Source organism: Pogoniulus pusillus, chromosome Z, assembly GCF_015220805.1.
Source record: "Pogoniulus pusillus isolate bPogPus1 chromosome Z, bPogPus1.pri, whole genome shotgun sequence".
Taxonomy (NCBI): domain Eukaryota; kingdom Metazoa; phylum Chordata; class Aves; order Piciformes; family Lybiidae; genus Pogoniulus; species Pogoniulus pusillus.
The window spans coordinates 8,863,434-8,885,459 of NC_087309.1; the positions used below are offsets into that span (position 1 = coordinate 8,863,434).

General features: G+C 42.4%; 2 protein-coding genes across 2 annotated transcripts in view; both read left to right on the top strand.

Annotated features, from left to right (window-relative positions):
- NUP155 (nucleoporin 155) overlaps positions 1-3,952 on the top strand; it is a 35,341-nt gene extending 31,389 nt beyond the window's left edge. The window contains exons 32-35 of the mRNA XM_064140007.1: positions 458-568; positions 1,723-1,859; positions 3,193-3,293; positions 3,534-3,952. Of these exons, the coding sequence (XP_063996077.1) occupies positions 458-568; positions 1,723-1,859; positions 3,193-3,293; positions 3,534-3,672 (488 nt within the window). The 3' untranslated portion in view covers positions 3,673-3,952. The remainder of the gene's footprint in view (positions 1-457; positions 569-1,722; positions 1,860-3,192; positions 3,294-3,533) is intronic.
- Positions 3,953-7,708: 3,756 nt separating this feature from the next.
- CPLANE1 (ciliogenesis and planar polarity effector complex subunit 1) overlaps positions 7,709-22,026 on the top strand; it is an 85,634-nt gene continuing 71,316 nt past the window's right edge. Inside the window, exons 1-9 of the mRNA XM_064176883.1 lie at positions 7,709-7,804; positions 9,075-9,210; positions 9,410-9,529; positions 11,318-11,541; positions 11,870-11,976; positions 14,291-14,447; positions 15,169-15,272; positions 15,430-15,612; positions 21,379-21,625. Of these exons, the coding sequence (XP_064032953.1) occupies positions 7,724-7,804; positions 9,075-9,210; positions 9,410-9,529; positions 11,318-11,541; positions 11,870-11,976; positions 14,291-14,447; positions 15,169-15,272; positions 15,430-15,612; positions 21,379-21,625 (1,359 nt within the window). The 5' untranslated portion in view covers positions 7,709-7,723. The remainder of the gene's footprint in view (positions 7,805-9,074; positions 9,211-9,409; positions 9,530-11,317; positions 11,542-11,869; positions 11,977-14,290; positions 14,448-15,168; positions 15,273-15,429; positions 15,613-21,378; positions 21,626-22,026) is intronic.

A 22,026-nucleotide genomic window follows, 5' to 3' on the forward strand; every position in this document is an offset into this window, starting at 1 on the left:
GAATCTTCAGGATGTTCAGTGGTCTTACAATGTTGACAGGAATGAAAGAAAGTGTTAGAAGTTTGTCCATTTATAGAAAGTGTAATGACCACATCTCTGCAAGCCTAGCCAGTCAGATGTGATAATCTGCCTCACTGCTTACCATGATTCGGCTGTTTTGCATCTTGTGCTCAAGGTTGCTATTGTGCAAACAACATTGACAGTGATTTGAGGGGAAAGCTGATTGTGGTAATACTTTTTTTGTGGGTTTGTTTTTTTTTAGTTTGATTTGCATGGAGCATACAAGAAACAACGGTTTGTGAATATGTATACATATATACGCACATGCATACATACACCAGAAAAAGCTGACAGTAGCATAAGATTTGGATGTGTTAGTAAATTTGAGAACTGCAATGTAGTTGTGTATAATTGTGGGATGTGTTTTTGATGTCATCTGATTTCTTTTCACTTCCAGAGTTGAGCGATAGTGTGTGTCTGAGCCCTGCTGACAGAATGCAAGCGCTTAGTCTGAAGATGATACTGCTTGGAAAGGTTTATGCTGGCACACCTCGTTACTTTCCTTTAGGCAAGTTGTTTAGCCTGCATGGCAAATAAACAGACATGTAACATGAGTGGGTCTCAGCCTTCTTTAAAAAAAAAGCTTCTTAAGTTTTTAACAGAAATAATGGTGGGGTTTTATTTTCCTAAAATGAAATAATATTGGGAATTCTGTGATATGTAATTACTGTAGTAGTTTAATTCCTTGGCTACAGTAAAAAACTTCACAAATAACTTCAGCTGTTAGTAATGGTGGAGTTGATAATGAAGATAGCTGCGTAGTACTTCTCAATTTTGTCTAGGAAATCAGGAACTAAAGCTTTGAGATGTCCTAATTTTTTACAATAACTTTGACAACTGGATGAAGGTTAGAAAGAAAAAGTATAAATAGAGGTCAATAGGAATTCTACTTCTGTAAACACAATACAATTGTATGATTACAAAACTATTAAAATTGCTGCAGGTACAGTTTTCTCCCAGAACTACACCTATGGATTTAAGTAGAATTCAGTGGAACTTAGTATTGAGTGGGAAGTAAATGAAGCATAAAAGACTAGCAAGTTATTTGTGAATGGCTGTGCAAATCCTATTTGAGGAAGTAGTAAAATTTGTGTTTACACATGCAACAAGATTTTAGACAACCATATGAAGTATCTGCAGAGGCAGGTTGTTAAAACAGAACTCAGGATATTTCTAGCTGCTTTTGGAGCTTTCTGTTTTTGAGATTCTTGAGTATTTTGAAAACTTGGAGAATATGTCACTAAGCATCAAATGTTCTGATGTAAAAACAATTTTACAGAGGAACATTTAGTGTGTAAGAACATATTGTTAACTGTTACTGACAAATGTGACAGAAGATGTAGTTATTTTGTTGGCAGTTACAGCAATGGTGTTCTCTGCTGAATCAAGTTAGTGAACTTTTTCTTAACAGTGTAGTTCTATGGCAGAACTGCAATGAAGTACTTGGTATGAGTGATGTCACACATTGCTGAGAGCCTAATACCATGTTTGGAGGTAGTTATGTTTACATAGCCTACCTTCAGTGCAGACTGGGGGGAAAACTGTTACATGTCTTTAAAGAGAGAAAGGTCTGAACTATATGGAAGATAGAAGGTTAAACTTGCATTAAATTACATTTAAATGCCTTTGTAATCTAAACATCACATTATTTTTGTCCTCTAGATTTCTTAGTGCAGTTTCTAGAGCAACACGTCTGCACTTTGAACTGGGATGTAGGTTTTGTAACACACACCATGCAAGAAATTGGAATGCCATTGCATAGACTACTAGAAGTATACGACCAGTTGTTTAAAGCACGGGTAAGGAAAGCAGCCTCAAAATAAAGCTGCTGTTTTCAGCTACCATCAAGGTCTGTCTTTATCAGGAAATATAGAATCATAGTCAGTCAGGGTTAGAAGGGACCACAAGGATCATCTAATTCCAACCCTCCTACTGTGGGCAGAGACACCCTACCCTAGATCAGGCTGGACAGAGCCCCATCCAGCCTGGCCTTAAACATCTCCAGGGATGAGGCTTCAACCACCTCCCTGAGCAACCCATTCCAGGCTCTCACCACTCTCATGAAGAACTTCTTCCTCACGTCCAGCCTGAACCTACCCATCTCCAGCTTTGCTCCATTCTCCCTAGTCCTGTCACTCCCTGATATCCTGAAAAGTCCCTCCCCAGGTTTTTTCAGAAACTGGAAGGCCACAAGAAGGTCACCTCACAGCCTCCTCTTCTCCAGACTTAACAGCCTCAACTCTTTCAGTCTCTCCTCATTGCAGAGGTGCTGCAGCCCTCTGATCATCCCAGAGCCCCTTCTCTGGACATGCTCCAGCATCTCCACATCCTTTTTGTAATGGGGGCTCCAGAGCTGAACACAGTACTCCAGGTGGGGTCTAAGCAGAGTAGAGGAGTAGAATCACCTCCCTTGACCTGCTGGTCACACTTCTCCTGATGCAGGCCAGGTTCTGGTTGGCCCTCCAGGCTGCAAGTGCACACTGCTGGCTCAATATAATGTAATTGTTTAAGATGTGGTAGAACAAAATATCAATTTCTTATCTTTTGGATTGTTTGGTGTTTTGGGGGTTTTAGGTTTTTTTACTGAATGCTGGGTTGTTTTTTCTTGTTTTTGATTTGGGTCCTAAAGCATGAACTAAACTGTTAATTCTTCTATTTAACCTAAAGCTGATTTAGGATTAAACAGGGTTACAATCAATGGTTATGTTGCAGAAGGAATATGTCTTGAATATAATAATTTTATTTGTTTCTTATCAGTGGTTGAAACTTACTGTATTACTGTGTGATGCAATGGTCATGAAGTGTAAGAATTAAGAATTTTAACTTCCAGATTGTGGAACAAGCTTACTTAGAATCAAAACAGATAATTGACTTTCCTTACACTAATGAATTTGAGTAAAGAAATTCAGAACTTTCTGAAATCTATTACTTTACAGACTGCTACATAATGGAAAACTGAGTTACATTCACATATGTTTTAGACTCAAAGTAGCACCTACATTCAGATTTGATATAGATTAAGATAAGTGTTATTTCAATTTTACAATAAATAACTACCACAGTTGTAAATTTGTGTGTACATACACACTTTTTCTTCTCTCCTTAATATTTTTGAGTTTCTTTCCTTTTTAGGACCCATACTGGACTCGGATGAAAAAGCCTTTGCACCTTTTAGAGTGTATTCATGTATTATTATCAGGATACGTACGTGATCCCAGCAGAGTACCTCAGAGGTAAGAAAGGCAACTATACTCTAGTAAATACATCCTTTAAGCACTGCACTAAAGCAATTCTCTAAGCTTTTGTTTTCGGTGAATTTCACATTTCTAGTAAACAAATATTTGGAAGTAGTTGACAGATGTGGTGCTCATAATTTATTCTATTAGAACTCAAAACATGCTTAGTTTGTATTTCAGGTAAACTCCAGTATACAAAAATGAATTTCATTAATCTGTGTGTTTTGTTTTTCACAGGCGACAGTTCACAAATGCTTGCTTGGATGCTATAAGTTGCTACTTGGTTGAGCTTCAGTCTCTGAGCCCAACGCTAGCAGTGCAGACTAATATTGGCAACTTTAAATCACTACAGGCTAAATTAGAACGGCTTCACTGATTGACAAATAGAATCATTAGCTTAAAGAAAATGAATTACAACATGGAAGATCATATGCTGGTGCTGAATCTCTGGAAGAAGAACTCCTCAAAATAATTTTTTTTATATTCTTCTGCATACCAATTGTGTGGCCTATGTTCATGCTGTTTTGAAAGTATCTACAGATTGTAGAATGTAAATGTGACTAATGGAGTTCCCTTAAATACTACCAAATTTTTAAAAAATAGAAACCTTCTTTTCTACTATTGAAATAAACTTCATTGTGTGATCTTTCCCTGAAGGATTGAAATTATTTGAAAAGTATTTTTCTTAAAGTAATGGGGAAAAACTATGCTGTAAAATCTACTTGGTAGACACGACAGATGCAGAAGCGGAGATGATGTTCAGAATGCATGTAAATAAGTCAAGTTGTAAATGTGACCATACTAGGGCCTAGTGATCCAGTCATAACTCTGCATGGGAAGATACTTTAATATTGAAAGGTAGTAATTGTTTCATAATTATATCACTTTTAAACAGTCTGCCTCTGCAAATGGAACATGAGACAAATTTGAGTAACAGTCATGATTGAGTGAAAGAACAGCACTGCGTGCCCATTACATTTTTTTCCTTATTCCATATTCATAAGTACATTGTTGAAAGTAGGCAGAAGGCACTTCTTGACTTCATTTTTATTACATGCACACAAGCACAGAACTGTATGTGTTCTTTAAAAGTAGCAAAGCCTACACCTCATTTTCCTAAGATTTTAAAATCTCACTCTACAGGAAAATCTGTTTTGTTTTTCCTTTACTGTTGCTTTGCCTTGTGCACATGTTCAACAACATAAACTCTTTATAACATCTAAGAGTTACTGTTTCATGCTTGTCTTCAGACTTTCTCGAATAACTTAATTCTTCTGGTTATTTACTTAAGCATTCACTTTTTTTTAAATGGAGGAAATACATTATATGCTACAAAATAAATATAGGTATTTATTTCCAGAAGAATGAGTAGGTGATAGACATGGGGGGGGGGGGCTCAAAGGTGTGGATGAGAGACTTCATTACATGCAAGTTACCTACAACGGCACATTCATACATAAATTAAAACACACTTCTTAACCTCTTGTTAGATTGAAATACACATGGAATCTCAATATGGTTTTTGCCAATGTTGCAATTCCTTTAAAGTATTTTAAATGGAGGAATTACTGCATATCCTGGAGAAGGTTATTTGCACCTTTGTGTGAAGTATCCTACACTTGGATATTTCAAATTATTTTCTGCTGATGGTTGTTTCAAAGTAAGGTTAATGTTGATTTACCTCAGTCTTATTGCAGTTCTACAAATGATGTCCAAGGTCTTGCCTGATGTATTTTTATTTCTAAGTTTTCAGTTTCCACGATCAAGGCAAGTAGCTTTCTACTTTCAGAGATGGAAAATAGGCACAAGTCCCGGTCACTAATCGCTAATGAAATTAGGCTTAGTTTTCCAGCTCACATTTCATGTTTTTCCCCTGCTCCAGTGTTACTAATTCTCAACCACATTGAGTAAGGGAATGCAGGAAGGGCCTTGGTCTGAAGTAGTTTAAGGAAAAAGTCTGGCGAGGTTAACTGCTTCAAGGGAATCATAGGTTTATCTTTGGGGTGACAATACCAAGTAATTGTGCATTTCTATGACACCTCAAACTATGCATATCCCATACAGGACTTATCTCAGCTGTGACCCCTGTTAACAATCATCTTTTTTAAATACTGATGAGGTACATCTTTCCATAGAGAACCCTATGCAATAGCCCTATTGCCTCTGTGCGCTGGCCCCTGTCCTGCCCCCCCCCCCCCCCCCCCCATTTTATTGCTGCTCTGTGCTGGGTTAGGAACTGGCTGGAGGGCCGAGCCCAGAGAGTGGTGGTGAATGGTGCCACATCCAGCTGGCAGCTGTCACTAGCAGTGTCCCTCAGGGATCAGTGCTGGGCCCCATCCTCTTTAACATCTTCATAGAAGACCTGGATGAGGGCATGGAGTCAGTCATCAGCAAGTTTGCAGATGACACTAAGCTGGGGGCAGATGTGACTGAGTTGGAAGGCAGAAGGGCTCTGCAGCGGGACCTTGACCACCTGCACAGATGGGCAGAGTCCAAGGGGATGGGGTTCAATAGCTCCAAGTGCAGGGTGCTGCACTTTGGCCACAACAACCCCATGCAGAGATACAGGCTGGGGTCAGAGTGGATGGAGAGCAGCCAGACAGAGAGGGATCTGGGGGTGCTGATTGATACCCACCTGAACATGAGCCAGCAGTGTGGCCAGGTGTCCAAGAGAGCCAGTGGCATCCTGGCCTGCATCAGGCATGGTGTGGTCAGCAGGAGCAGAGAGGTCATTCTGCCCCTGTACTCTGCACTGGTTAGACCACACCTTGAGTATTGTGTTCAGTTCTGGGCCCCCCAGTTTAGGAGGGACATTGAGATGCTTGAGCGTGTCCAGAGAAGGGCGACGAGGCTGGTGAGAGGCCTTGAGCACAGCCCTACGAGGAGAGGCTGAGGGAGCTGGGATTGTTTAGCCTGGAGAAGAGGAGGCTCAGGGGTGACCTTATTGCTGTCTACAACTACCTGAGGGGTGGTTGTGGCCAGGAGGAGGTTGCTCTCTTCTCTCAGGTGGCCAGCGCCAGACCGAGAGGACACAGCCTCAGGCTGCGCCAGGGGAGATTTAGGCTGGAGGTGAGGAGAAAGTTCTTCCCTGAGAGAGTCATTGGACACTGGAATGGGCTGCCCGGGGAGGTGGTGGAGTCGCCGTCCCTGGAGCTGTTCAAGGCAGGATTGGACGTGGCACTTGGTGCCATGGTCTAGCCTTGAGCTCTGTGGTAAAGGGTTGGACTTGATGATCTGTGAGGTCTCTTCCAACCCTGATAATACTGTGATACTGTGATACTGTGCTCTTGCGGTCCCCCAGAAACGTACGGCGCTCCTACCCCTCTGGCCGAGCGGCACTGTGCGAGGTTGACGAACCCCTGGTGCCAGACTCCAGCGAGGGGCGGGTGTCGGGAGGGGCTCCTCCTTGGGGCTGGCCTCCCCCCGCGCCTGCGCACTGCGCGGAGCTGCCCTGCCCCGCCTCCTGCCGACGGTTTGCAGCCGTTGGCGACGGGCGGGGGGGCGAGGGCTGAGTGCGGCCTGGGGGCCTGCGGCGTGCGCCTGAGGCCGATGTGAGCCCGTGGCGGCGGCGTTGGGTCTCTGGAAGGTGCCGTGGTCCTTGTGCGCCCCAGCTGTGTCGGTTGTGGTGAGAGTCGATTTGCGCGGGTACCGTCTCATTTTACGTCCCGAGGGCTGGACTTAGCCTGAGTATCCATCTCTGCCCAGATTCGAGCAGAAGTGGTGGTGGGATTCTTGTGGATAACGCCCTGCTCCCTTAATCTCCACGCAGGGGTAAGCGGGTTGCTCTTGCTTTTCTTCGCCTCGGTGCCTTTGCTGACCCCTAGTAAACCCCTGAAATGTGTGGCAGTAGCCTCACGATACTGGTCCCTTTCGCTGGTGGGGCAGACTATAGCTTGTCGCCTAGCGGTCTGTGCCGCCTTGGAGGCGGGAATGCCTTCCTGCCTCTCAGCCGGACTGAAGCACAGCCAGCCCTTTGCCCAAGCAGCCAAGCTGGTGCTCTGCTTGAGTTTCTGATCTCTTAACCTTAGGAGACTGCGTCTTGTTTTTCTCTCTCTCTCTTCTCCCCTTCCCCCCTCCCCTTTTCCCGTTCTTAATAGAACTTTAGGCAGGATACTTGGTCGTGTGGCTCTTTCTCTTCGCCTCTGAAACAGGCATGAGTTTGCGCGGCCGGACTTAGAATAGTCTCTGAACTATGTGAGCGAAAATAGTTGCTTTAGCTTCTTAGAACAGGCGAGCTCAATTTTGCTTGGCTTGAAGCTGCTGTAGTTAAAGCTTGTGTCTAGGTTGCCATGTTCTTCCCCAGCTCCCTCAAATAATAAAAATCTTACCGTCTTTAATTTTTGCTTCTTTCAAAATCTTTGTAGATACGTGAAAAAGCCACTAATTTTTGCTTTGCTTTATAATGGTTACCTAAATATTTAATAAGAATGGAGTTTAAGCTAGATGTTCTGGTCTCCACATCTATCAAGCAAAGGAAACCATGGCCTCGCATCTCGTGGATTGGGCAAGTAAGTGGCATGAACTGTCATTGAAACAAAATTCTACAGAGAGTTAAGTTTTAGAATTATGTAATCCTTCCAATTTATTCTTGGGGTGGGGTGGGAGGGATTAAAAATACCAGGGAGTTATTTGAATGTACCCTGCTGAAAGGTTACTGAAATAAATTACTCTTCTGCCTTACCAGTTTAAGGCTGGAGAGTTGCAAACAGGTCTTTTTTCGTCCCACTCCATCCTGCATCTGTTGATAAATACACTTTCTTGAGCTGTTTTGATAAAATGAGACAAATTTGTTAAATTCCTTTATCCTGGGTTAGGGTGGATCCCTCCCCTGGTAGGATAAACTCACCACAACACAGATTTTTGGAAAGGCAGAGGAAAATTAAATTTTATTTCTTATAGTTTAAATATAAAAGTATAAGCAGAATAAACTACTAGAGAAATATAATAACCTTACCAAAGATGGGGAAGGGGTCAAGTGGCAGCGAAGCAGCAAGAGCAGCAGTAGCCAAAACAGCGTGGGCGCAGCAGAAGCAGCAAGGGGAAGGTACAAGCTGTGCTTCCAGTCGTAAAGCTGTAGATGCTCCAATGAAACTACATTAACTGATCCATTGTTGCCATCATATAGCCTGACCTTAGAATGTTGACCTCTCCACTCAGACCTTCTCCTTTTAAGTTTCTCTGTTCTGAATATTTTTATGTCCAAGATACAAATCTAGCTCAAATGGCCACATCCTTCTAATAAAAGGTTTGAGTTTTAGTACTTAACCATTTAGGGACAGTTCCTTCTGTTGAAATTACTGGCAAAATGTAGCTAAATGAAATACTAGGTAACTTGTGTCCAGTTGGGGTTTTTTTTGTGTTGTCATTTGTTAGCAGGAAGGTCAGTTGTAGTACATCAGTGGATGTATTTTAATAATGATTGTAAAACTTGTTTGGTAATTTGAAACCTGTGAATAAAATTCATCAGCAGCATAGAATCATAGAATCAGTCAGGGTTGGAAGGGACCACAAGGATCTAGTTCCAACCCCCCTGCCATTGGCAGCGACACCCTACCCTAGATTGGGTTGGCCAGAGCCTCATCCAACCTGGCCTTAAACACCTGCAGGGAAAGGGCCTTGTGTGATGTTGTATTGTGCAGTAATTGCTGCTGTAGTGTTTGGAGGTTTTTTTTGTATTCTCAATTATTCTTCCCTAACAGTTTTTCTCTGCATTATTTTGCAGGCTTATGCAGAAAGTAATGTTTTAAAGAATCAATTGCTCTTTTATTCTTTCAACAGAAAAAAGAGTCTGTTTTTCTTCTCGATGATAAACGTATAAATGAAATTAACCTCTCATCAGGAAAGACAAGGAAGAAAATCCCTCGACTGCAGTCTGTGTTGAAAAATGTAGTTGTTTTAACAACATCAAGAAATGGTTAAGTACAATATCTCATATATTACAAGCTGGCATTTTGTAGTACATATTTGTAGTTGTAACCATTTGGAAAAGTAGAATATCTAAAAGATCTACCAGTTCACTGTCAGCTTTAGAACTATGGACAATATAGAAGGGAAGTAATTAGAAGCACTTCACAATAATATCCTTCAAAACATCTCTCTGCTGATAACCACAGGTGCTTGGTTGGCAGGAATACTTAAAACAGGAGAACTATTTCTTTGGAATAAAGATCAAGACTCCTTGAAAATTGTGCCAGCAGTCGAAGAGTCTAGGAAAGTAGTTATGGCAGCACAAGGTAGGGTTTTTTCAGTTAATTTTTGAGAAATGGAATATGAAGTTGTTTTAACTTTGAGTATTGTACAAGTATATGCAAGTAAAAGCTGTATTCTGCCATCATCTTGCATTTTTATCACTTTGAAAAATGTCCCTTTTGTCACTTGAACAGTGGGGTTTTTTTTTTGCATTTAGTAATCTCCTGTAGATAGTAACTATTTTTTAAAAACAGTAAATATCTTTATTTTTTAATTACTAGTTTTTAACTGTAGAGGAATGTTCCGTACTAGGTTATCCATACCTTGGAGCAGACATCCATCTGAGGTAAAGGCTATACACATAATTTAAAACTTTAATCTCTAGGTAAGTTTTTATGACAGAGGCCAACTAGAAAGTATAATGCAAAGTCATGTATTTCCAGATTTTTAAGTATCAAAATATTAATGTATTGGGCAACCTCACTGATACCTAGCTGTGTAATGAAGTACTGAACAAGCAGTTCTGTCAGAGAATCATAGAATGGTTGGTCTTGGAAGGGCCCTCCAGAGATTGAGTCCAACCCCCCGCCAAGGGCAGGCCACAAGGAATACATCCAGACGGGTCTTGAAAGTCTCAGGAGAAGGAGACTGCACAACCTCTCTGGGGAGCCTCTCACCCTTACAGTAAATAAGTTTTTCCTTATGTTGAGGTAGAACCTGTCCTTCATGTATTTGTAAATATGAATAAGATCCCCTCTTGGTCTTCTCTTCCTCAGACTAAGTGGCCCCAGGACCCTCAGCATTTCCTTGTAAGACAGATGTTCCAGTCCCTTAATCATCCTCATAGCCCTGTGTTAGATTCTCTCTAGTAGGACCCTGTTCCTCTTGAACTGGGCAGCCCAGGACTGGATGCTATACTGCAGATGTGGTCTCACCAGGGCAGAGTAGAGGGGCAGGAGAATCTTCTTGACCTGCTAGACACACTTTTCTTAGTGCATCCCAGGATACCATTGACCTTCTTGGCCACAGGGGCACATTGCTGTCCCATCGATAGCATATTGTCCTTCAGGACTGCAAGGTCCTTCTCCATGAAGCTGCTTTCCACCAAGTGAACATCTAATCTCTACTGGTGCGTGGTGGTATTCCTCTCCTAGTGCAGGACTCATTTTTCTCGAACCATTAGGTTCCCTTTTGCCCAGCTCTCCTGTCTGTCATGATGTCACTGAAGGTTTATGCAGCCCTTCAGTGTGTCAGCCACTCCTCCCAGTTTGGTATCATCAGCAAACTTGCTTAGAGCACGCTCTATCCCCTCATCCAGGTCATTAATGAAATTGAATAAGACTGGACCCAGTACTAACCTCTGGGGAACACAACACTAATTAAAAGTTTCTAACTGGACTCTGCACCATTGATTATGACTCTCAGCTCTATTATTCACCCAGTTCACAGGATATCTCACCATCCTCTGTTCTAACCTACACTTCTTGAGCTCACCTATGAGGATGTTGTGGGAGACAATGTCATTTGAGGGAAGATCAACAGTGCATTTGGAAGCCTATGGTAATAGATAATAGAGTGCTTACACATTTATTAGTAGCTTTCATGAGAGATGGGTTTCAGGAAGAATGATCTCAGGATTTTAAGGACATAATTCATAAACCTGGGCACCTCAGCTAGCATTGCTGCTGTCCACTGCTGGGAGCAAAAAATACTTGAGGTGGCACCTTGGACATCCTATGATGGAAAACTAATTTAATTTCTGTTTTCTTCTTAAATCTAACAGGAGCAGAAACTATTCTGACACATCATGTTTGTTGTTTTTTTTCCTCCAGAGTGTTTAATGAGATTATACTTGTATGTATCTGGAGATGGCAGAAGAGCATTGTTAACTACTCCTACTGCATGTGTCTTTTTGTGGGAGAGCACAGAACATGGAAATGTGTTGTATAAAAATTCTTCTGGCCGTTGGATGCAAATTTTGCCTGATGAGTCAGTCATGTTGCCTTCTGCTGAAGAAAAAGAAACTGGAGTGCATGCTGATTTCATACAAAATGAGGTAATAAGTAAGGCTTAAGACAACTGTTTAATCTCTTAAGTAAATTAGAGCCACAGAAGCTATAGGGAATTTTCAGAACAATGTCAGTCTCTGTAGTGTTGTGTGTAGGTTTAATCACTTAGTTTGTATTTGGCTTAGTGATAAGAAGAGCCATACTGGATCAGATCAAAATCTTATCTGCCCCATTAGTATTCTTGCAGTCTTCGTATTTGAGAATGATAGCATTATGTTATTTAGTCTGAATGGGAATAACTATTCATCTAAATAGGAGATAATTGTGTGTTACTAGGTTTTGGGGGTTTGGTTTTGATTGTATTTTTTTCCACAGATACTGAATGATTGCTGTTTGTGCTGTTTTGTGTTTTACTCTGGGGAGTTTTTGGTGCTCACATTTTTGATTCTTCAGTGGCATGAAAATAGCTTTAAATACGTTAGGTAAGTTAAAAAGATATTTGAAGCTGCATTAGCTTAAGAGGGATTGTTTTATTATGAAAAATTTTAGAGCTGAGATTAAGAGCTACAAGTGAACACATTTATATTGATGTCTAATTAGCCAATGATAATGAATTTAAATTTTCATACATATGTTTGTAGCATGACACATTATATTGTCCATATATGTATTTATATAGAATCATAGAATCAACCAGGTTGGAAGAGACCTCCAAGGTCAGCCAGTCCAACGTAGCACACAGCCCTATCCAGTCAATCAGACCATGGCACTAAGTGCCTCAGCCAGTCTTTTCTTGAACACCTCCAGGGATAGTGCCTCCACCACCTTCCTGGACAGCCCATTCCAATGCCAATCACTCTCTCTGGCAAAAACTTCCTCCTAACATCCAGCCTAGACCTCCTCCGGCACAACTTGAGACTGTGTCCCCTTGTTCTGTTGCTGGTTGCCTGGGACAAGAGACCAACGACCACCTGGCTATAGCCCCCCTTCAGGTAGTTGTAGACAGCAATGAGGTCACCCCTAAGCCTCCTCCAGGCTAAACAGGCCCAGCTCCCTCAGCCTCTCCTCATAGGATTTGTGTTCCAGGCCCCTCACCAGCTTTGTTGCCCTTCTCTGGACACATTCCAGCACCTCAACATCTCTCTTGAATTGAGGAGCCCAGAACTGGACACAGCACTCAAGGTGTGGCCTGACCAGTGTTGAAAACAGGGGAAAAATAACCTCCCTTGTCCTACTGGCCACACTGTTCCTGATGCAGGCCAGGATGCCATTGGCTCTCTTGGCCACCTGGGCACACTGCTGCCTCATCTTCAGCTACTATCTATCAGTACCTCCAGGTCCCTTTCCTCCTGGCTGCTTTCCAGCCACTCAGTCCCCAGCGTGTAGCACTGCTTGGGGTTGTTGTGGCCAAAGGGCAGAACCCTGCACTTGGCCTTGTTAAATCTCATTCCGTTGGCCTCTGCCCACCCATCCAGCCTGTCTAGGTCCCTCTGCAGGGTTCTCCTACCTTCCAACAGCTCCACAGCTGCTCCTAGCTTGGTGTCACCTGCAAACTTACTGATGCTGGACTGAATCCCCTTGTCCAGATCATCAGTAAAGATGTTGAACAGGACTGGGCCCAGCACTGATTCTTGGGGAGCACCACTAGTGGCTGGTTGCCAACTGAATGTGGCACCATTCACCACAACTCTCTGGGCTCTACCATCCAGCCAGTTCTTGACCCAGCAGCTAAATGTGGTAATTTTCAAGTGTTTACATGTGGTTAATATAACTGCATTTATTTACGTATTCCATACTTCACCATTATCTTGCACCTAAATAAAGCTGACTATTTTCATCATTGTATGTGGATGGCTGTACCTGCACATGTGTGGGTCATTGTCAGGGTGCTTTTTGCATCATGCTCTTAGTGTTCCCTTCTTACATCACTAACTTATATCATGTGGCTGTGCATGCCCTGAATACCTTTCTCTTTCATTACATGTATTTGTATGTTTAATTTGTTTTTTGTTCCTCTTTTCATCTCTTATGTTCAGATGGAGTAAGAGTATGTGTGTATTTCTTTGCTGATGCCTTTCTGGTAGTACAAAAAATTGAATTGGGCGTAACATTCATAGTATGGAAGTGCACATATGTACTGTTGTACCTGCAGTCTGAAGTTGTGAGCACACTTCACAGCCATATTACTCATAATTGTTTTGTTGCACTCATCACACAGTTTCATTGCTTTATGCGATCGTAGTAATGCTTTATATTTTGTATATTAAGTATTATTCTTCTGAAAGGGAATAGTTCTTTTGTTTTCTGTCATGTTTTGGGCCTCTTAGGATTTTATAATGGTTTAGGTTGGGAGGGGTCTTTAAAGATCATCTGGTCCAACCACTCTGATACAAGTAGGAACAACTTTCACTAGCTCAGGTTGTTGGAAGCCCAGTCCAGCCTGACGTTGAAGAGTCCTAGTGATGGGGCATTGAGAACCTAATTGTTCAGAGCAGTATGCTGTTGACTGTAATTTTTGAACTCTGATTATTCCTGTGTTGTATGGTGTTACACTGTTTGAGGAAGCTGTTCCAGGCTAGAATGCAAGTGCCTTAATTACTTGTCATCCATGAAAGTAATTGTTACTGCTGAAGCATAATTACTAAATTTGTATAAATACAGCATTAAAAAAAAAAAGTATTCATAGAAAAATAGATTATTTTTAAACAATTATTCATGCTTTGTGTGATTTTGTCTTGCATGGATTTTGCTATATGTGATCCATTCTTGGTTTTGTCATTTTTTTTTGGTATTCAGTTCTGTGCCATACCAGATCCAGTGGGTGCAGCAGACTTGTTCCCTTGTTAATTTGGTTCCTCGGTGTGTGCCTGTGAAGTCAAGAGGAGCTTTGTTGTGTGCATTTGCAAGAAGTGGGCTTCTACTTGCAGTAGCTGTTAATCAGACTGATCCAAAGGTATGAATGATAGACAGAACATAACTTAAGCTAGAAATTAAATTTGAATGAAGTGGTAACAAAGACTTGGTAACACATTTTTAAGAGTAACATCCCTGAATTCCAGTGGTGTATTTGTTATGTATAAGCACACTGATATTCATAGCTAAAAGATTCTGCCACATCTTGGGAGTTTTTTGAATGCTGTTGTTTAGATAAGAAATTAATCTGAGCAACTTTGTCATTTTTATTCTCCAAGAAATACAGTTATAATGAAAATAATTTCACTTATTGCATTGTGTCTGCAAAGATTCTGGATGGTTCTCAGTCAGGCATCAGCTAAACATATATTTGAGGTTATGATCCCACATCTTAATATTATTCCTCCTAACAACTCAGAAGGCAAATCTGAATGTGGATTTTAGTGCTAATGCTGAACAGGGAATGTGGACCATCTTACTATGATGTAGTCCTTCTAAGATCCAGTTGTTACTTGCCAACAAGACTGGAGAATGATCTTGTATTACTTTGAGAGGGTTAGAAAAAAGTTATGTTAAAAAAGTTGCTGGATTATATACTGAGTATGTGACAATCTTCAATTACTTTTAAACTGTAGAAATTAATATGTGTAGATAACTATTGAAGTGCAGTGTCACTTTCACATACATTTATGGTTTTCTGAAATTTTTTTTAAAGTAGTAATATTTTTATATGAACTTTTATTTATATTTACTTTTTCTAGGCAACTCAGATTTTGTTTTTAAACACATTGAGTTTTGTAACCGTTTCGGGTAACCTTAAAGGTTGTAGTAGCAAGAGTAATGTGGTTCCATCCAAGTTTATCAGGTCAGTAATTGATGTTGGTTTTGTTGCTGTTGTGGGTGTTTGGGTTTTGTGCTGAGAGTGGAGAATGGTGTTTGGGGGTTTATTGTGGGTTTTGTAATTACTGTAACCTTTTAATACAGGAATGTAATAGAATTGTTTTTTTTCCCCCCTAATTTAGATCTTACTGGGTTGGTGATATGAGTTGGACTCTCGATAGCCTTTTCTTGGCTTGCATGTTAAAACGTGGATCTTTGGTTTTATTGACATGTATGGGTGAATTGCTGACTCTGGTAACTTCTGGCTGCTCTGTAGAATTTGGACCAGCAGAGTTCATTCCATTTCATCCACTAATAACATGCAGGTAAAAGACTTGAAACTGTGTATATGTTTTTGTCATATTACTTCATCATATCTTACTTTCTGATATTTCTGACAATTTTATGTAATCTTTCAAATCCACTCTTCTGCTTTTTGTGTGCCTTCTCAAGATTTGTTTCTGGGTCATGGTTCTATTTTTATAATGAGTTTGTCATGATGAATATTGGCATTATGACATGTAAGTATACATTGTGTGATAATTTTCTTTACTTATTTGAATTTAGTAGTAATTAAAACCAGCAGGTGTTTATGTTGTAAAAAGAAATCAAACTTACAGAACTTCTAAAAGTGCAGTTTTATTTTGATTTTCTCCACTATTTAACTTTATAGAACTTCATATCACATTTATCGAATAGAATAGAATAGAATCCTCCAGGTTGGAAGAGACTTCCAAGATCATCCAGGCCAACCTAGCACACAGTCCTATCCAGTCAATCAGACCATGGCACTAAGTGCCTCAGCGAGACTTTCCTTAAACACCTCCAGGGACAGTGACTCCACCATCTCCCTGGGCATCCCATTCCAATGCCAATCACTCTCTCTGCCAACAACTTCCTCCTAACATCCAACCTAGACCTCCCCCGGCACAACCTGAGGCTGTGTCCCCTTGTTCTGTTGCTGGTTGCCTGGGAGAAGAGGCCACCCCCCACCTGGCTACAACATCCCTTCAGGTAGTTGCAGCCAGCTCTGAGGTCACCCCTGAGCCTCCTCTTCTCCAGGCTAAACACCCCCAGCTCCCTCAGTCTCTCCTCATAGGGTTTGTGTTCCAGGCCCCTCACCACCCTTGTTGCCCTTCTGTGGACACGTTCCAGCACCTCAACATCTCTCCTGAATTGAGGAGCCCAGAACTGGACACAGGACTCAAGGTGTGGCCTGACCAGTGCTGAGTACAGGGGAAGAATAACCTCCCTTGTCCTACTGGCCACACTCTTCCTGATGCAGGCCAGGATGCCATTGGCTCTCTTGGCCACCTGGGCACACTGCTGGCTCATCTTCAGCTACTATCTATCAGTACCCCCAGGTCCCTTTCTTCCTGGCTGCTTTCCAGCTGCTCAGTCCCCAGCCTGTAGCGCTGCTTGGGGTTGTTGTGGCCAAAGGGCAGAACCCTGCACTTGGCCTTGTTAATTCTCATCCCATTGGCCTCTGCCCACCTATCCAGTCTGTCTAGGTCCCTCTGCAGGGCTGCCCTACCTTCCAACAGATCAACACCTGCTCCTAGCTTGGTGTCATCTGCAAACTTACTGATGATGGACTCAGTCCTCTTGTCCAGGTCATCAATAAAGATACTGAACAGGACTGGGCCCAGCAATGATTCCTGGGGAACACCACTAGTGACTGGCTGCCAACTGGATGTGGCACCATTCACCACCACTCTCTGAGCTCTGCCATCCAGCCAGTTCTTGATCCAGCACAGAGTGAATCTGTCCAAACCATGAGCTGCCAGCTTGGCTAAGAGCTTCTCATGGCAGACAGTGTTAAAGGCTTTGCTGAAGTCCAGGTAGACTACATCCACAGCCTTCCCCACATTCACCAGGCAGGTAACCTGATCATAAAAGGAGATCAAGTTGGTGAGAGAGTACCTGTCCTTCCTGAACCCATGCTGGCTGGGCCTGATCCCTTGGCCATCCTGTAGGTGCTTTGTGATGGCACCCAAGATGACCTGTTCCATGATCTTGCCTGGCACTGAGGTCATGCTCACAGGTCTGTAGTTTTCTGGCTCCTCCTTTTGACCCTTCTTGTGAATGGGTAGCACATTGACAGCTTCCAGTCTTTGGGGACCTCTCCAGTGAGCCAGGACTGCTGATAAATGATGGAGAGTGGCTTGGCCAGCTCAGCTGCCAGCTCTCTCAGCACCCTAGGGTGGATCCCATCCGGTCCCATGGACTTGTGAGGATCCAAGTGTCTCAGCAGGTCCCTTACTGCTTCCTCATGGATTAGAGGGGGACTGTACTGGTCCCTGACTCCATCCACCACTTCAGGAGTCCAGCTGTCCTGGAGACAACCTGTCCCACTAGTGAGGATTGAGGCAAAGAAGGTGTTAAGCACCTCTGCCTTTTCCTCATCCTTTGTCACTATGTTCCCCTCTCTATCTAACAAGGACTGGAGGTTGTCCTTGGCCCTTCTCTTGCCATTCATATATTTAAAGAAACACTTTTTATTTTCCTTGACAGCTGTGGCCAGCCTAAGCTCCAAGTGGGCTTTTGCCTCTCTCATTTTTTTTCTACAAGACCTAGCAACTTCCTTGAACTTCTCCTGGGACACCTCCCCTCTCTTCCAAAGGTGATACACTCTCTTTTTAATCTTTAATTCCTTCAGCAGCTCCCTGCCCATCCAGTCTGGCTGCCTCCCGCGTCAGCTATCTTCCGGCTCAATGGCACAGCTGCTCCTGTGCTTTCAGGAGTTCTTTCTTGAAGCAGGTCCAACCTTCCTGGACCCCTTTGTTTTCAAAGGCTCTTTCCCAAGGAACTTTCTGAGTTACTTCCTTAAATAGGCTGCAGTCTGCCCTTCAGAGGTCCAGTGTGGAGGTTCTGTTGATACTCCTCCTGGTTTCTCCATGTATTGAAAGCTCTATAATTTCATGGTCACTGGATCCCATCAATAGCATATTTGTATGGACTAAAACTAGTTAGAATCATACAATGGTCTAGTTGGAAGGGACCTGCGAAGGTCATCTAGTCTAACACACTCTGAAATAAGCAGAGCATCCTCACGTCCTCACCTAGATCATCCTCACCTTGAATATCTGGGGCCCCAGCCACCTCCTTGGGCAGCATGTTTCAATGTTCTACCACCCTCACGGTAAAGAACCCGTTCCTAACATCCAGTCTGAATCTGCTCTTCTCTAGTTTAAATCCGCTGGTCCTTGCACTATCACTAAAGGCCTTTTTTGTAAAGAGTCTCTCTCCATCATTCTTGTAGGCTTTCCTCAGCTGCTGGAAGGCTGTTATTAGGTATTTTCAGAGCCCACTCTTTTCCGGGCTGAGCAACCTCAGCTCCCTCAGCCTATCTTCATAGCAGAAATGCTCCATCCCCCTCATCATTTTCATGCCCCTCTTCTGGACGCTCTCTGCAGTACTTCAGGTAAGGTCTCACCAGAGCAGAGCAAAGAGGCAGAATCACCTCTCTCGATCTGATGCCAGTGCATCTTTTGGTGCAGCCCAGGTTGTGATTTACCTTCTGGGCTGTAGTCACACAGTACCTGCTCATGTCCAGCTTCTGGGCCATCAGCACACCCAGCTCCTTTTCCACAGGGCTGCTTTCTATCACCTACTCCCCCAGGATGTATTGATAGTGAGCATTGTTCTGGCCCAGGTGCAGAACCCTGAACTTGCTCTTGTTGAACCTGATGAAGTTCACCAGGGCTCACCTCTCCAGCTTGTCTAGATAACTCTGGCATATCGACAGCACCACTCAACTTGGTGGCATTGAGCACCACCCTCTGGATGTGACCATCCAGCCAATTCCTTATCCACTGAACAGTCCACACATCTAATCTGTATCTCTCCAATTTGGCAAGCAGGATGTTGTGGAGGACCGTGTCAAAGGCTTTGCTGAAGTCCAGACAGATCACATCCATAGGTCGTCCCTTACCCACTGACATAGTCACTTTGTTATAGAAACCACTAAGTTGGTCAGGCAGGATCTGCCCCTAGTAAAGCCATACTGGCTGCCTTGAGTCACCTCCCTGTCCTACATGTGCCTCAGCATGGCACCTAGGAGGATCTGCCCCATGATCTTCCCAGGCAGGGAGGTGAGGCTGACAAGTTGGTAGTTCCCAGGGTCTTTGATTCCTTTCTTCCAGTCCTCAGGGACTTCACCTGACTGCCAGCACTTTTCAGTATCAGGGGCAGTGGCTTGGCAACTACATCACCTAACTCCCTCAGGACTCTGGGATGCATTTCGTTTGATCCCGTGGACTTGTGTATCTTCAGGTTCCTCAGATGATCATGCACCTTGATTCACTTACAGTGGGAGGGACTTTGTCTCCCTGGTCTCCATCTTGTGGACTGCCAGCACAAGAGCCATGAGGAGGAGAGGAGTTTCCAGTGAAGAGTGAGGCAAAGAAGTTGAGAATCTCAGCCTTCTCACCCATTATTACTTGTTCCCTGCTGTTGTTCATCAGGGTTTATGCTTTCTTTAACCTTCCTTTTCTGGTTTGTGTACCTGTAGAAGCCTTTCTTGTTTTTCTTTACATCCCTTGCCAAGTTCAGTTCCAGCTGCTCCTTGGCCTTCCTGACCTCATCCCTACATAACCAGGCATCATCCCTTTATTCTTCCCAGCGTGCCTGTCCCTTCTCCCATTTCCTCTGTAACTCCAGCTTGTCCTTTCATTTGACCAGCAGGTCTCGACTCAGACATGATTGTCTCTTGCCTTCCTTGTTTGATTTCTTACATGTGGGGATTGAAATCTCTTGTGCTATAGCTTTGTAAATGTTTAAGTAATCCAGATCTAAATTTTTTTATGTGTGCTGCTGCTATGTGGAAGAATGGAACAATGTTTAGTAATGCTTCATAGCATAAGTTGAGGGTTAGAAAATGTCACGGGAACATGAATGACAAGAAGAAACAAAATAGCATCTAAACTTTAATAGTAGAAAACCAATAATCCTGTTCTGTGTGCCTAAAGCTGAAGAGTGTGTAAATGTAACATTTCAGTAAAACACTCAACACACTTTAATACCTTCTTTAGACTGGTTGAAAAATTAGATACTAAAATGCCATAACTATGAATGTTTACTGAATGCATGTAACTGTTTAAAAATAACTTGGCTTTTGGACTAAGAAATTATTAAAAGATCAGCAGTAATTTTACACATTATTTCAAATTATCATGGGGCTAATATTAGAATACATGCACAACACCACACAGTTGCTGTCTACAGCTACCTGAAGGGAGGTTGTAGCCAGGTGGGGGTTGGTCTCTTCTCCTAGACAACCAGCAACAGAACAAGGGGACACAGTCTCAAGTTGTGCTGGGGGAAGTATAGGCTGGACGTTAGGAGGAAGTTCTTCACAGAGAGAGTGATTGGCATTGGAATGGGCTGCCCAGGGAGGTGGTGGAGTCACCGTCCTTGGAGGTGTTCAAGAAAAGCCTGGCTGAGGCACTTAGTGCCATGGTGTAGTTGACTGGCTAGGGCTGGGTGCTAGGTTGGACTGGATGACCTTGGAGGTCTCTTCCAACCTGGTTGATTCTATGAACACAGCTTTCTGGAATTCAGTAAGGATGGATTTCTTGATAAGAAAAGACTTCGTAAGACCTCTTCTGTAGGCAAAGACTTTCATACTGATATAAAATAATTCTGTTGAATGTCTGAACTGATTCTGAAACACAAAGATCCAGACCTCGAGGGCTTTTTTTTGTTTTTATAAATGATTGTGTTAGAAGCTACTGAGAAATCAATCTTCAAGTACTAGCTATACACAGTAAAAGCTAAGTGAAGGAGGTATAACACACAAATTTAAAGTGTAGTTGTGAAAATATACATCTTGGCAATTAAAAAGAGAATATTGAGAGCAATTTTTGCTTTAAAAAGTTGCAACTACAGTAAGATATCATTATCATACAAGCACAAACAGTGTTATCCAGAGTGCTCATCCTGCAACAATGCAGACACTTTGTTAGAAAATTGGAGGTACCTATTGGGACAGTAGTGTGAGTGGTATTAAATGTTCATAAGTTATTTCTTCTCTATTCACTATTATTACATATGGTAGGTGCTACCCAAATTTTTATGTATCCTTGTTTTAGACAGCATTTTTCTTGTCAAGACTCCAGTCAGTCTCTTGGTTCTTCAGCTTCTGAAACTGATTTTATGAGACAGAAATTCTCTGTTGCTTCACATTCAAGATTACCCTACCTCATTGTGTCTGATGGATACATGATAACAGTGCTTAGATTTCCTAATGACCTTTCACCATCAGGATTTCTAAGATCTCTTTTGCTTGATTCTACCCAACGGCTTGAAAATACCTGTCGGAATTTGCTGAACTCTAAGGTAAGATTATGAACTATTTTGTAGGCTTCGAGTAAAAAAAATTCATGTGTGTGAAAATGTGTGACTTTTAAGCCAAGTGCCTGATTTTAGTTTCCTGTGATTTTTGTGTAAGTTCCTTTGAATTACAGATTTTTTTTGAGAGCAGTGTTGATCTGGAGAACAATATCCACAAGAGATATAATATCTGGAGAACAATATCGAGGCATCATGGTAGTAAGAGGGACAGTCGTAGCTGTCATTATATTTTTTCTGGATTTGTCTATATATGGAGTTGGTTCAGAGCATTGACAGGTGCTGTGCTACTGTGACCAAATCATTCTTCCAGAATGATGCAAAAGAATTCCATAAAACCTGCCTGGTTTATGCTGATGATGTTTTGGAGCAGTCAGCTGCAGTCCCAG